This window comes from Larimichthys crocea, chromosome XVIII, assembly GCF_000972845.2.
Source record: "Larimichthys crocea isolate SSNF chromosome XVIII, L_crocea_2.0, whole genome shotgun sequence".
In the NCBI taxonomy this organism is placed as follows: domain Eukaryota; kingdom Metazoa; phylum Chordata; class Actinopteri; family Sciaenidae; genus Larimichthys; species Larimichthys crocea.
Window position 1 is genome coordinate 15236985 of NC_040028.1, and position 15926 is coordinate 15252910.

At 42.7% G+C, this 15926-nt stretch overlaps 2 protein-coding genes across 4 annotated transcripts in view; one reads left to right on the plus strand and one right to left on the minus strand.

The window, feature by feature from the left end:
* agps (alkylglycerone phosphate synthase) overlaps nucleotides 1–14198 on the plus strand; it is a 32856-nt gene extending 18658 nt beyond the window's left edge. The window contains exons 16-21 of one of the 2 annotated variants that reach the window (XR_003464159.1): nucleotides 582–643; nucleotides 1537–1626; nucleotides 3271–3370; nucleotides 3477–3534; nucleotides 7068–7633; nucleotides 14179–14198. Coding sequence is in view for 1 of the 2 variants with exons in the window: in XM_019274211.2 (XP_019129756.2) it covers nucleotides 582–643; nucleotides 1537–1626; nucleotides 3271–3370; nucleotides 3477–3534; nucleotides 7068–7189 (432 nt within the window). In the remaining variant the exon portion in view is untranslated. Of the gene's footprint in view, nucleotides 1–581; nucleotides 644–1536; nucleotides 1627–3270; nucleotides 3371–3476; nucleotides 3535–7067; nucleotides 8842–14178 lie in introns of those variants that run through there. The other variant, XM_019274211.2, reaches the window with a different exon arrangement.
* Nucleotides 10046–15926, minus strand: part of pde11a (phosphodiesterase 11a) — a 36016-nt gene continuing 30135 nt past the window's right edge. For both annotated transcript variants that reach the window (XM_027291008.1, XM_027291009.1), the window contains exons 18-20: nucleotides 15300–15374; nucleotides 14294–14377; nucleotides 10046–12502 (exon numbers count right to left, since the gene is read on the minus strand). In XM_027291008.1, coding sequence (XP_027146809.1) covers nucleotides 12269–12502; nucleotides 14294–14377; nucleotides 15300–15374 — 393 coding nt within the window. In that variant the 3' untranslated portion in view covers nucleotides 10046–12268. The remainder of the gene's footprint in view (nucleotides 12503–14293; nucleotides 14378–15299; nucleotides 15375–15926) is intronic.

Genomic DNA, 15926 nt, shown 5'->3' on the forward strand with positions numbered 1-15926 from the left:
AATTTAAAGTGCAACGTACACTGAATCTGACACAAAGTAGCCTCTGGAAAAATGAGTCAGTTTGCACAGCTGAACAGGCGCACACACTTAAAGCTCAAGCTCTTAAAAAAACTCTTCAACCTCATCTGACTTTAAAGTTAGACAGACTTGTCCTCTTTCATATAATGTAACCATCCAAGCAGCAGAACTTTGCAGTTAGCTGCAAACAGAATTTTCTTGTTAATTTATTTTTTTTAATTTGCTAATTTTACACATAGTTTATAGCCATGAGTTCAGACTATTTGTAAAGATTTAGATTCTTTATTCGTGAAACCTGTGCTCTCACTACAGAGCCTGTCCACCCATTGTGTTGTCAGTCAAAATGTGGCAACTAATAAGAAGCACCATTTTATATAATTTATGCATTTAAAACTAGTAGCCATAGTTGGGTGTAATGGAGAAATCTGATACCATGTGGATTTTACCATAACCAGGCTGCTACTGTGCTTGTAAACCTGTTGTCTGATTACCTCTAGAGCCTGATTTCCTCCAGTATTCTGGTTTCTTGTGTGTTTAGTGACCTTATATTGTTTTCCGAGCAGGACTTGGGGATGGACTACTATGTGATCGGGGAATCCTTTGAAACCTCTGTGCCTTGGGACAGGTAAATGCACTCATATGAGCTGTAGGCTTTGCTCTGTTTGATTTAAATAGCTGTAAACATTTTTCTCTTCTCACCTCCCACACAGTCAGCCCTGAGAGAGTCCTCTGTCTCCCTCTTGCTCCTGTTAACCCTCCTTTCTTTTATTTCTCTTTGTCTCTGTCTTTGACATTCACCTTCATGCTTGCCCCCCCCCCCACCAACCGCCCATTAACCGGCTCTGCGTTGGCGGAAGCTTTGCGTCCTCAGCCTACAAACCTACCATTACTGACACACACACACACACACACACACACACACACACAGACACACACACTACAGGAGAGACTATGTGTGTGTTCTGTGTGAAGAAACGCAATGTGCGCCATATATTCATCTCACATCCACATGCGATGCGTTCTGCATTTTCTACATGGTTTCATCATCGTTTTCTCACACACACAAAAACACACAAAACAACAACAACAACAACAACCAGGAGCACACACACAGCTCCGTGTTGTGTAACATGCCTGACGGGAGAGACCAAGAGATCAGGCACTGAGGCAAGCATATGTGCCTGGCTCATTACCCATCCTCCTCCCCATCCTCCACACTCCACACACGGCTGCACATGCTTAGGACTGGCGGCCATTTCCACACCAGTGGGAACCTCTCCCACAATGGTCGTCATCTTAGTCAGTCTCTCCTCCTCCTCCTCCTCCTCCTCCTCCTCCTCTTTTCTGGCCTTATTTCTTATTTCTGAATTTTAATAATTTGCTCTCTGCTAATTAATCATTTGACATTAAATGTTTTAGACCGCTGCTGTAAAACCTCAAAGTCATTTTACAATTCTGTTCTATGACGTAAATTTAAAACATTTTCCATCATTTCTTTTCTTTTTCTTTTTTTTTCAGGGTGTTGGACATTTGCCGGAATGTAAAGGCACGCATCGTTGCGGAGTGTAAAGACAAAGGAGTGCAGTTTTCACCGTTATCCACATGCAGGTAACGTTTGCACATAACAGTTTTAATCCAAACTGAGGTTGAGAACTCTCCCACAATCCCTGGATTAGGGTGGGCTATCATTAAATCTTTAGAGGCAAGTGCAGATACAATGCTTCAGTTTCTGCACTGACACCAAAACAACGCTTCTTTAAAGATACATGTTTGTTTTCCACAAAACACTTCATTCGTTCAACAAAATAAGCCAAAGTTCTCAAAGTCTGATGTTATTCTATATTATCATCAACAAATCCCACAAAAAGACCGAAATCAACACTGTTAGTTCGTCTTTTGATACTTTCCAACTTTCCTAACAGTCTCAGCCATTTGTTAACATTAAGGTTTAAAATCATATCACAGATACGTGCTTTAATTTTTAAAAGAGGTTAAATAACTTCCTAAACCAGCGGCACACTGTAGTTTTTAGTAAATGTTGCTCAAACGTGATTAAATAGTTTATTTGTTACTGTTTTCAGTGGTGAACACCACACATTTGGTGCTCTCGTGAGTATTTTACAGCCACATTGTTAAAATAAACCACAGTGAACATTTTAATGAAGGATAGTGTCGCCCAGTGCAAAAAAAAAAAATTGGATCATTTATGTGTTTTTACTTATTTGTTGACGATATTGGAGCTCTGAGGCACACGGAGGAATAATATATATCAGAGTTATTGGTTAGAAGGAAAAAGAAGGACGGAGACTTAACCTTTAAATGTTGTCGGAAGCAGCCAACAACAACTCTAAAATCATCGAACTTGTGATGTAAATCAGGAACTATGTGATCCAAAAAAAACCCCACACAAACCAACTTTTTTTGGGACTTGACTTTTCCGTACTTAACATTTCAATCAATCCCGACCCCCGGTGAGTTGGTAAGAGCCAAACGGACAGACAGACGGACAGTCCAACAAACAGACGGCGAGCCGGTTGAGGAGCACCAGGCTTCTGCTCCCCGATTGCCGGGACAGATTAGGCCTCAGCCTGATTATGCTGCAGCCATTCATTTCTCGGCTGCAGTCTGTCACATGATTGATTTGTCCATTTAACCTCTAGAACAGTCAGCGTGCCAGGTGATGGGCCATGTCAAATGAACAAGGGCTGTGCACCCTGCTCGTCCACGGGGAACGAGGCGAGAGAGAGAACATGCAAACTGGAGAAAGATTTTATTTTTTAACAAATAATGTTTTCTCACTGTGAGAGAATAAAATCCGGATCGAACAGTGAGGATATTTTTGCTCTGTTTTAAAATAACAAACTGATACATTTTCTGTAGCTGGATCAAAGTGTCAGTTGAGTCATCCTGTTGCCTGCAGTACAAATGTGGCTCAGATGGTTCAGTAAAAGCGTTTGATGGCCATTTAATGTCTGATAATGTTATGTTATTAAAGATGACAGTGCTTCCACGCTGCGTCTGCTTTCAGGAAACGCCGTGAATAGAATTGAGGTCAGGGGTTCAATGGGGAAAGCCAGACCTCCCGCTTTACTTTGTCTTCCAATTATGAAGTAAAAAAAATACATATATTGGCTGAGAATGACAAAACAGTGCTCTTTGGATTCATGTAAATGAGATTTTCAAAGCTGACGGGGGAACTCTGAAGTGTCTTTTCTGTTATTTAAACATAAATCCCACCTGTTTTTCTTCCAGAGTGACTCAGACGTATGACGCCGGCGCCTGTGTCTACTTTTACTTTGCCTTCAACTACAGAGGACTCAGTGATCCAGTACATGTGTATGAACAAGTGGAGGTATGGCCTGTTCAAACTGTATCAACATTACGGCTTATTCCAGTGAGTTGCATCTGTTGTGATGATATGTTCAGATCTAATATTTCTTATTCTTGTTATTTCCCAGCATGCGGCTAGAGAAGAGATCCTTGCCAATGGAGGGAGCTTGTCACATCATCACGGAGGTACTGGAACCTGAAAAATTCAGAGAGTAGAACATTGAATTGGACGGCAGGGTGTCCGCACCTTCTTCTAGATTATAATTTATGAAAAGAGCGTCGCACTGAGTGGCAAAGACAGCACGGCAAGCGTTCCCGGCGTGCTCTTCCGCGCTGGCGAGCAGACGGGCCGTGAATGTGCATTTGGCCGGAGATCTTTCACTGCTTCCTTCAACGTGTCCAAAATATGCTCACGCTCAGCTCAGACGAATTGCTCTGACTCGGCTGTTTGTTCATTTCAGCAGTGACCAAATGAAACGTGAGCAGGGGAAGAGGGGCGGCGTAGCAAACCACGCCGGGGCCCCATCAGGGCTAACCGAAATGGCTGCCTTATCTATATTGCCATCCGCCTCGCTGTTTTCATACATCACTTCAGGCTATTCATCACAGCTGTCAAAAACAGTATGCAGTGAATCAGCTGCGATATTAAATCACAATTTTTCCTGAAGGCGGGGACGGGGTTCAAAATTAAAAGATTGCTAATAAAAAGGAGGCGGTGGGTCGGGGTAAATGATGCTGCCGTTATCGCCGGCTGTATACTGACCTCCAAACGGTGGCCCAGCCACCCCGAGCAGCACAGGGAGGTGACAAGAGGGGGGACAGAGAGGAGGGGATATTGATGCAGCTCCCGTGTGCGAGGCCCACTCTGTAATTGTGATTAATAACAGTGGGGCTCGCTATCTGGGCGCAGACAGGCCGGTTTGTCTGCCCACAATCAGCGCTTGACAAATGGAGCTAGTTTCACTGGGTTTTGTGTATCAAACAAAACAGATGTAGTCAAGGATGGTGAGGTGGGAGGGCACCGGAGGAAATATACATTTTTGTGGCCCTGTATTTACAGCAGGTCAGTGTTGTGCTGCGTGGGCGTAGGTAAGGGAATCTGGGCGTGTTGAGCGCCGCAGGACATAATACTCAGCTGAACACGACCATGTGTTGACTGCTGTCGGTCACAAAAATACCAGACAGCAACTTGAGATGGTGTCCAGATTTATCGCTTACTTAGAGGCGAAAGCTCGGGTTATACGTTTGATTATTCGTCGGCTCTTAAAGCCAGAGCACTGGCAGAAGTGTCCTCTTTAACTAGGTCACCAGTGTCGCAGCGGTGAAGAGTTGTTGAACATCCATCACCGGGAAGATTCATCCATCTATCAGCCCTGCGCCAATACTCCGGCTCGGCCATATCACAGGAACGCAGGGGCCGCTACCTTACCCCGTCTTTCATGTCCTGACCCTCATTTGTCAGAGAAAGCTCAGGGAGAGTGAGAGCAGAGTGTCGAGGGGTTGAGGCTCAGCCTGGGCCTTGACAGTCTCCTCTGTATAAGGGAGGGGAGAGGGGGGCCCACACCCGGGGTGCCCCAGCATCTTCACCTCACCTTGTGGCTCTGCAAAGCTTCCAGTCACTAACTCTGCCACCCACACGAGTCAGTCACTGCACATAGGAGATGCAAAAGTGACCTTTTTTTTTCCCACCTTGCCTTTTCGCCCTGCACTTCCCCGGGCGTTTCCACACAAGAGAAATATGACACAAAACACACACAAAAAAAGGAAAAAAGAAAAATCTGTCATTTCTGAAATAACTACCTGCACTTCTTTGCATGTCTCAGCTGCACAGACCAAGCCTGGTGAGATTGATTGCAATAGCAAGCAAAAAAGAGAGAATATGACAAGATAGATGTGTAAATTATCACAGTGATGGAGGCAATGATGCAGTCCCAGCACCTTCTGTTTTCTCTCCTTTTTCCTGAGAGGAGGGGAGGGATGGAGGTGGAACAAGGAGGAAGGACCAAAGAGGAGGAGGAGGTTGTAGCGAGCAGGCTACTTTTTTTTTTTAGTTATTGGGTAGCAGCTGATTGGTCCCTCTGTCACCATCTGGAAGTGCGTGTGGTATCAGGGTCCCCGGTGACCCTACTGTCTGCCCTGTTTTGTCAGGGGATGGGCCTCACTAGCCCCATGGCTGATCCCCATCTGGGTTTCCTGGCTGGTCTCTGATAACACGACGCACTTAATGCCCCCTCCCTCAACGTACCCTATTAACACCGTTGGCTCCCCCTGCTAGTGATGCAAAGAGAGGTGTGGAGAGGGAAGGGAAGGGCGTGTGAACACTCCCATCACACACCTTCCTATTTTCAGGCCTCTCTATCTAATCTTGTGCGATTACGCCGCTGCTTCCAAGTGTTTGCTCAGCGAGCAGCACCTGTTCTGTTCTCAAATTTATCTTTTTGAGTTTTGAAGTCTCTCTTTTTTTTTTTTAAGTTGACATGACCTCCAAAAAGTCCAAAAACGTTTACTCAGCTCTGATCCCACGGTGTTAAAGTTCCCTTCTTCAGTCAGCTGCATTTTTTTCATTCATTTTTGTTTCGTCGTTAGTGAAGCCAGCGTAAACATCCTTTTCATAATTAACCTCCAGAAGCTGCAGGGTTGTTTATACAGCACTTGTTTGACTAAAGCTGTAACTAATAATGCAAATATTTTCATTATAAATGCATTATTTTGGGAGAGGTTCGGTCTTTTTAGTCTAAAAAATTCTCTCTGTCTCTGTCAAACAAAACAAAATCTCCACAAGAATCTTTAAAAATAAGATTTAAATCTTCATCCGCATTTAAATGACGTGAAAGTTTTGTTAAAGTGGCTGTGTTTACACAGAAACTAAACACAAGCGACTTTACTGGCTCGGAGAAAATCAAAGTTTCAGTTTTATTTGAAGTTCTCTAACAAGAGTTAGGCTCCCCGGTGAGGTTTTCCCAGTCCTCCACAGTCACCAGACCTCTCGCTGGCTCCAGACTCTCCGCTAAGAACCTGTCGGGTACAGACGCTGTGGAGTATGTCGGACTGGACAGCTGGTGAAGCAATGGGCACCCACACTAGGCGTCGTGCCACAGCCGCTCTCCCTCCTCAGGTTGGGGGGTTTGGAAGGAGGAGAAGGAGAAGGAGGGGGAAGGGAGCGGAGGGTGAAGAGCGGCTGAAAGCCAAAGTCCTGCTGACAGAGGACCATTGTGTGGTGCTCCACGGTTGGCTTTGGCACCCTGTTGGTGATCGGGCCAGTGTCAGAGGGCACAGAGCAGCGTTCGGGACAAGCAAGCACAACAGCCTCGTGGGTCAGCTGCAGGAGCGAGCTCGTGTGCACAATGAGACAGAAACACACACAGAAAAAATGCTCCAGTGACTCTGGAGGGAGAGAAACGGAGGGGAGTGGTGGCTCAAAGAGTGAGGGAGCCGGGGACGGCCCGCTACAGCCGCCAGCCGGCCCCTCCTCTGGGAACACACAGAGCCTAATGAGTTTGATAGTCTGCTGAGCTCCATAAATCATGCCATGCAAAACATTTCTCCTCTCTGAATAAAAGCATTTATCACCCTCTGTTTATTCACTCACTCTCACAAGATTGATTGGCTCCCAGCAGCCTGCTGAGCAATCAGCCGTGCCGATTCCTCTATTTCTCCCCCTCGGTCCTCTTCCTTGAGTTTATTTATTTATTTATTTTTTTCTGTCCTCTGTCATTCAGTGGGGAAACTTCGGAAGGAGTGGATGAGAGACACCGTCTCCAATGTCGGCATGGGGATGCTCAAGTCTGTCAAGGACTACGTGGACCCCAAAAACATCTTCGGCAACAGGAACCTCCTCTAATCTCCGGGTTCCTGTCCATCTCACCGTTTTTTCTAAAAGCATCTTGTGCATTTTGGATTAATAGATACTAAATGTCAATTTAAAATGGAGAGAGATCTTTTTCATCCAAAAAAGAAAAAAAGAAAATCGTCATCCGGTGCCATTTATTGATTCACACCAAACCTTTTTTTTTGTTTTTGTTTTGTTTTCTTTTACATTATATTGCACTTAACATGCTGTAACAATCATTGTCACTCATCATGAAGCTAGTTTCTTGCTGTTGAGTCGTGGCCTCGGTTTGGAGCTCCTTCTGCCACGATGCAACCAAACATTGATTTTTTTTTTTTGTTGTTGTCACATTTGCTCATGTTTAACCGTTTACCTAAAAACAAAAATCCTTGCCAACATGGTTAACTGATGTGTATGTTTTCACGTTTCTTTTCCTGTGTGTGTGTGTGTGTGTGTGTGGCACTTCTTTAGTGGTAAGTTCTAGATGAATGCGCTTTCTAAAGCTCTGTGCCTTTCTGAAGCTTCTGTCTGCCTTCCTCTTCTCCTACTACACACACTCTGAGTCAAATCGAACTCAGCTATGATGTTTTCTGTCTCATCTTTGTTCTTAGCCCTCATGCCTTTTTTGTGTCGTACTGACCTATTGCCATAAGAGACTTTTTCTGGACTGTATGTGTGTGTGCCTCTGCCGACTAAACCCCTCCCTCTGCCTCACCCAAATTTTAACAACCTCCCCCCTTCCTCCCTTTAAAAGTGCAGTCTGATTACAAAGAGAGATATTCCTTATGTGTTTAGTTTTTTGTACTGAAAGCTGTTTACCTTGCATGTTTTTTTTGTTTTTTTTTGTTACTGAGAAAGTGAAGTGGAAAAAAAAAAAGCCATCGACGTCTTCTCTCTCTCTCTCTTTTTTTTATTTTTTATTCCTATCATGCCCGCTTCAATGTGACCGCGTTTAAGGCCTCTGGATCCCGGTGCTCACGTTGTACCAAAGACTCAACGCATCAGATCATGCATAACATAACACATAAACATTATGTTCGACCGCCTAACCGTCATGCACAGCTAAAACTGTATTTTTTTAATCAGCATTATGCAAAGATGACCCTTCTATGAGCTGTAATATGTAGATATATTTGTGACTGTTACATGTGCTAAAACTTATTGAATCAGTGTCACCCAGAACTTCCTTCCTGAAACAGTTTTTGCCTTTTGTTAGCGTATGTGTACTGTGTGAAGGTTTTCAGAGCGGATACTGTAACGTGCATTTTGATACCAGACTTGTACCATTTGTCACTGTTAACCATCGATTTTTTTTTTTTCTTTTGAAGCAAAGTAAAGATTTAAGAGAGCTCTTTGCTGAAGAATCCTGCCTTCTTCTTCTTTGTTTTCCCCCCTCCTCCTCCTCTCCTGATCTCTGCTTCACATTTTCCCCCGGACCACCATGTCCTTTTTAATTCAGAATATTTCCTCCAAATAAAAAGGACTCATTTAGGGACCCTGTCGTCTGACATTTTACTCCCCCCCCACATGTGTCAAAATCATGCGAGAGCTTTTGGATGTTAATGTACCTTTTTTTTGTTATTTTCCACTTCTCTTAACAACGTAGTAACATCCAAGTACATTTTGTCAATGCTGTTTGTGCAATAAATTTCACTAAAATTGAACCCCAGGTTTTGATTTCTCTCTTTCTCTTTTTAAGCGAAACACAACACCGTTCAGAGAGCAGACATCTCCCCCCTCCTCTCGTACATCATTTCCAATTCAGCTCTTCAATAGTAGCCTTTATTTATGTTGTCAGACAGTGTTAGGAGGGTCAACAGGAGCCTGAGAGCAGGGCTTTTTTTTGTTTTGTTTTGTTTGTTTGCTCTTCCTCTACCTGCGTCACACTGAGCTCAAGGTAATCCAGACACAGAGGAGTTTAACTGAGCCTGTCTTTTTCTTCCTGACAGGAAGGATTTTTTTTTTTTTTTTCCTACACACAGGCTCATTTGGGAGTCATCTTCACCCACACAGCCACCCACGCACACTGCTCGCCGACGTCACCGCCACCTATCAACAGCAATAGAGCTCAGCCTTGGTCGCTGAAATACACTGCAGCTACCACACTCCTCACGCTGTAGTTTCACACTGGAGGAGGATTGTGTGAATGAATACATCAGATAGAAATATCTCCAGTGTATCATATATATTTGTATTCTATTATCTCTGATTATTCACTGTACTTATTAGAGATGTGTAACATTTTGTTACAGATCCACGTGTTTGCAGCTTTACTTGTTAATGTTACCTTTCTAATGTGCATTGTGCAATTTTCTTTTTTTTCCCCCTCCAGGTGCTTCAAATGTGTCTCAATGAATTGTGCGTATGTCTGCAGTATTTCATTGAGATATATTTCATGTGCAAAGATGCGTTTGTCCACATGAGGTCAGCACTGCACTGGAGTGATACTGAAGGCACAATCAGTGATGGAGAAGGTAATTCAGAAATACCGGAATATAAAAATACTAGTTCAAAGTAAAGCAAAATGTACTCATAATGCAGCTTTACTGTTATTTTATTAGATTGTTAATACTAATGCATTTAAGTGTAAGTAGTATTTTACTGTAGTTGGTTGAGTTGGAGCTCATTTTAATTATTTTATGAACTGTTGAGTAGTTTTATCTATAAAAATGCATCATGTTTTATAAAATGTTCATATTTTATGCATGTAAAATGATTCTAAAGTAACTAAAGCTTTCAAATAAATGCAGTGGACTACAATAATACAATATTTCCATCTAAAATTGTAGTTGAATAGACGCATAAAGTAGCATGAAAATGGAAATACTCAAGTAGAATATCTTGAATTTGTACTTTTGTGTCATAATAATCCAGAAGACCTATAGCAGCATGTTTTTATTTAAACTCTGAACAGAAACATTGCACATTTGCCTTTTCATGCCTTAAGGTTTCTTTCAGTTTAGCCCGCCGTAAATAAATCCAAAGAGTCCAAACTGGGAGAGAGGAAAGAAGAAATACAAGAAGCACGTTACATTGCAAAAAAGACGAGTAGAAGTTGGCCACGTTTTGGAGACCTAATAGAAAAATAGAACAGCGATATTCATAATTCACGTAACATGATGCAGTAGAATTTAAATCATGCATTTCCGATGAGATAATGTGTTTACTGATGACGTTCAAAATATGAGGTATTTGTTGGCTCACATGTTTGCTACATCCTTAGCAAGTGGTTGAATTTAATACTGCATAAAACATGCAATTCAAAAAAATTTTACTGGTCGACTTCAATTCAGCTCTTCAACTAAGATACAGTAGAGCACACAGATCCATGCCACACAATGTGCACAGTCACGTTTTCAACTCCAATTAACAAAGCTACAACACAATTCATAAGGCATACCCCACCCAAATAATAATAATACTACTAATAATAATAATCATAGTAATCAAAATAATAGCTTGTGACTACATGGGCACTTCAGTACTACAAGTTTCAGTGTCTCAGTCTTCTTTTGGAGGTTATAACAGCTCTTTCAGTAGCATTTGTGAGCCTTGAGAAAAAGGTCAAAAATCAGATTAAGAACAAAAGACGTGTTCGCTTTTCTGGCTTCAAATAAAAACTGCATCCGGCAGCTGCTTAGCTTAGCTTAGCATAAATACTGGGAACAGAGGGGAACAGCTAGCCTGGCTCTGTCCAGAGGTAACAAAATCCACCTCCCAGCACCTTTAAAGTTCACAAATTAACATGTTATATACATTTTTTTTTACAAGGTGTACATGTGTCAGATGATTTCTTGGCTCTAACCAAGACTGCAGGAAATTAGTGGTCTAACACATAACCCCTCATAAAAACACTACCCTTTGTTTTTTTTCTTCAAATTAAACAAAGAAAATATGTTTTAGTTAATGAGCTTTATTACCTATGAGACACGATGGTGGATTTCTCTCTTTATATTCTTTGTGTTAAGCTAAGATAAGAAGCGTTCAGCTGTAGCTTTATTTAAAAAAAAGATATGAGTGGCGTCCTCCAACTTTCTGCCAAAAAGCAAGTATGCGTACATCTTTTAAATGTCGATCAGTGAGGAGTTTATATTGAACAAACTTTATGTTTCGGCTAGCAGTGTGTCCGTTTTTTTCTGCAGAAATTAATGTGATAATAGAACTACTTCATCAAGGCACATTGTGTGTGTGTTTGTGTGTGTGACAAGTGAGACCCTGCGTTTATAAAATTGGGCAAAATAGATTTTTGTATGTATATATAATGTTGATGCTTTGTGGCTAACATGGGGTCAAGACATACCTGCAGTCACCGGTTTTACAAATTATGGCGAAAAAATAATAGTCATAGTTCAACATGGATTTCCATACTATCTAAGAATCTCGGTGAGGAGGGCCATGCATTTTTCATTAGGATCCTAAAACAAGGCACAGGAAGGGAGGGAGCACAGCACTCAATTTGCAATGCAAGCGCCGTCACAGGTCCTGCTGTTCCTGCACCCCTTCATCCTTTTAGGAAACTCTACAGCCACATTACAATCCAGAGCTTACAGGATTTTTAAACAGCACTTGTAAATAACCCAATAGCATATGTACAAATTTACAAAAAAATATTATGTCTGTTGCCCCTGGACAAAATGTGAGCAACGAGAGAGAGAGAGGTACCCAAGAGCAAAACGAACCACAGCAGAGACAAGCATTCCTCTCCGTTATTCTCCATGCCTTTTTTGTGCCAAAAAAAAAAAAAAAGAAATCTGTGCAATGCCCAGAATAGTTAGTGTTAGCTCACTGGTTGACATGTTGACACAATGGTTTGAGTTTCCCCTTCTGACATGGTGTCATCAGCTGATTTGTAGCTGCTCCGACAAGCTTGCCAAACACAGCTCTGTCAGCCTTCAGCGCAGGAAGACTGAAGGGAGCAGAAAAACTTCTATGATAGCGCCGCACTCAAGTCTAAAGCTCATCTCTAGTAGCAAAAGCGAAGAGGGAGCAGAGCCCAAGAACCTCTGCATGCACTGCACTGCCTTCTGTTGCAGGCTGCATTTTAAGAGGAAATAAGCTTAAGAGGTCAGCCCTGGAGATGGCAATCGGAAGCTATTTAACTGGTTTTGATGGTTTGCCATCAGCATTGCCGCTGCAGCACGGTGTGCTGCCCGTTTTGGCCACAGAGCAGCCACTTGTTTCTGTGCTGTCACCACTGCAGGGGCTCGCCGGCGCAGATACACTCTGGCCACGTTGTCTCTTCTTGTTCAGTTCCTCCCATTTGGCCCTGTTCGCTTTGATCATGTCAAGCATCGGCTGAAGTTTGGGATTCAACTTGACCAGAGTCTAGGGAGAGGAAGAAAAAGGAAGCCGGAGAAAGATGAGAATAGAAAAAAATATATGTGAAATTTTCAGTTTTATTGGTATATTTTGATGTTTCATGCAGACTACCATATTTATATATTGCCTGTGTTTGACATATCTGACATGTCCAGCTACCTGCATTAAGAAATTATTTCATTTAATTTGTTGCAACTTGAGAAACTGATTTCAAATCTTCATCGTGCAGCAAACAGGATATTTTTTTTTCTTCCTTAAGAGTCAGTGAGGAGTCTGGAAATACCTTCAGAACAATCAGTTTTCAAAAAAACTACAAAGACCAAATTTCTTTCCAAATCGATCATCTTAATCTTTATGGATTTGTCTCATGTGCAGGTCAAAAGAAGAGAATTATCTAAAAGGAGAACAATTTCCCTTTTTTCTCTGCAGCACACATGCACATCGGGACACACTGTCATCGGTTCGTGCACCATCATTATTCCACTGAGTTAGACTTAGAAGAAGACGGAGTAGAGAGAGAGACTGTCATATGGCGGGGTATAAAGATGGAAGGTTATATAATGGGGGATTAATATTCCACAAAGTAGTGAGCCACCACCAGGAGAAGGAGATCAGCGAGATCAAGAACGAGATCTCTTCCGCCCACTGACAAAAACCCTGCCGCCTCTGAACTTCCTCTGTTCTCCCCCTTGCAAATTTAATTGGCAGGCAGCATGATAGTGAGCTCCATATCTGCATTCTCCAAACATCAGCTTTTACACGAGGCAGTGTGGAGACAAAACCCCCCACGCAGACAACACACACACACACACCGGCTTTGATGCTTCTTTATCTACACCACACACAGACAGTAACAATGGTGAAACCAGAGCCCGACGAAGATTAGTCTGCTCTAACTTTTGACACTGATCCTGGGATAATTCAATAGATGTGAAGATGATCTATTGTTTGTTTTCTACTCGTGATGACTAAGAGTAATGTGTTTAATATGACGCTAAAGACAAAAGGAGGTCTTGCTTGCGTGTGCAGTACAAAAGAAGAGAAAATCAAGAAGGAATCAACTAGTTTATCCTCGACTCCTTTCATGAATTTACCTTCATCGCACCTCACATCTCTTAACAGACCTGATCTCCTCAGTAAGTCAGCCTGCGTCTTTCTCCCACACAGCCTCTGCTGCCGGATGTGGGAGGAGCAGGTGAGTCTCTCTTTGACGTCATTCAGAGGCACAGAGGAGGACACAGTATAGATTTCCATGAATTCCCTGAAAGATAACCACGTGCTCCATCTCTGACCCTAACGTTTGCCATCTTACATCTCCATCGGAGCGTGCAGTCGAAGAGTCGGCCCCTTCGCTTTTGTTTCATTACTGTTGCTGGCAAAGCCCAAAGTACACTGTCAGTGATGGGGATTTAACATCACAGCTCTCTGTTCACACACTCTGCTCGAGTTTTTTCTCGCAGTCAGAAAGTGCACACTCATTCTCCAAAGAACAGAATGCAACCTTGAAGTTGATTCAGAGCTTTCAATAATAAAAAATAATAAAAAAAAATGTAAAAATCCTTTTCAGTGAGAAATCCGTGGCTGCCAAGAAAGTTGAATAGTTGTCGGTGACAGTTTCATTGCTGGCGTCAGTAGGAGGTGTTAGTTGTCGGTGACAGTTTCATTGCTGGCGTCAGTAGGAGGTGTGTGTGTGTGTGTGGGGGGGACAATAGCTGAGGAAGGACAGCGACTATAACTGATGGAAAAGACTGATGTGTGACAATGAGGGCCAGAGAGCGGTGAAGCTTGAAGCGTTACCTCATACAGCGGCGAACAAATTCCATCAATCCACTCCAGCTGAAGCCCCGGCAACTCATCCTTTCTGTTTCGGTCGAAGATGGCCTGAAAACGCACAAGTTGAAAATGCATTTAGACGTGTGATCCTGCTTACCATAAAGGCTACAAGTCAGGCTCACGGTCCCTAAAGTGCTGCTAAATCTCCCACAGCTCTCAAGACAACTGAGTTTATTTCACACCCATTCTCTATTCTACTTCATTCCTCCTGCAGCCTGAACTTAAGAGGGTCCACCGAGGCTGTGCTTCAGAGATAGTTACTGGGCTACGACTTAGAAGTTAATATTTAATTTCCAACACCCACACACAGAGCGGTAAAGGTTTGACACAAGCGGCAGACCTGAGGCTACTGCATTAGTTATTTCAGAGGGGAGGCAATGTGGCCAGGCTCGATTAGTCAACAGCCATTAATTGCACACAGAAAGCTGTTGGTTTTTTCCCCCCTTTAAGAACTTGCAACACAGTTCAGCCTTCAAAAAGCTCCTCAATCAAACACACAGCACTCCTCCTCTATTGTGGTGCTGCAGCTTTTGAGTACAGACTGAATGGGTTATGAATGAAGTCAACATCTTCATGAGGACCAAAGTCTTACACTTGCTAGTGTTGTTATGCCTATTTTCTTCCATCTATGTGAGAAAAAGAAAGATCTCATGGAGGCTAATAGAGCTCCAAAATACAAAGATGTCTCGTGTGTTTACAGCTGAAGGAATAGAAAGGTCAGTGTTTGCTTCTTTTCAAACAATGACGGTTATACGGTCCAAAGTTTGCTCTTGGCACAGCAGCGAGAGGCAGTGGAGCGGTGAAGCTGACCATTCATTTTCCTCACACTACGAGACACGAGCTCTCATGTTTCCCTACGCGGTCAGTGTGTTTTGAAAAACTTTATCCTCAGCATCACCCGTGAGGTCAGAGAGGTGAAGCCAAAGAAAAAGCGCAAAAAAAACAGAGAGATGGTTGGAGGTAAACTCACGGAGGGCGTGAGCTTCAGCTCTGATCTCTCTCTGTCGCCCTGCTCGAAGAACTCGCTCGTCACCAACTCTGCCACCTGTAATGAGAGAGAAGATGTATGTAGGGCTGCGACTAATAATTAGTTTATGATGGTTATCGATCAATTGATTGTCTATAAAAGAGGAAATTGTGGAAATGTCCCGAAGCCCAAAAGTGAAGATAATCTGCTTACAGTAATGTAAGACGAGGAAAAGCAGCAAATCCCTGAAATATTTGACATTTTTGTCATTGTTTGCTTGAAAAACGACTTAAAGGTCCAGTGTTTAGGATTTAACTAGCAGTGTAGTTCGACATTGCAACCCCCTCACCTCACCGCCCTCTTCCTTGGATGAAGAAGAAACTACAGAGGCCACAAAACGTGTTATAAAGCCCTAAAAATGCCTTACGTAGAGCCAGTGTTTAGTTTGTCCACTGTGGGCTACTGTAGAAACATGGCGGACTCTGTGGAAGAGGACCCCCAACAACAATTCTTATTTTCAGGTGATTCAGGTGAACACAGTTTATTCACATTATATTCCATTTATATAAACAGAATCTGACACACTGGACCTTTAAACGCTTAATCAATTATAAAAAATATTCTAATTAT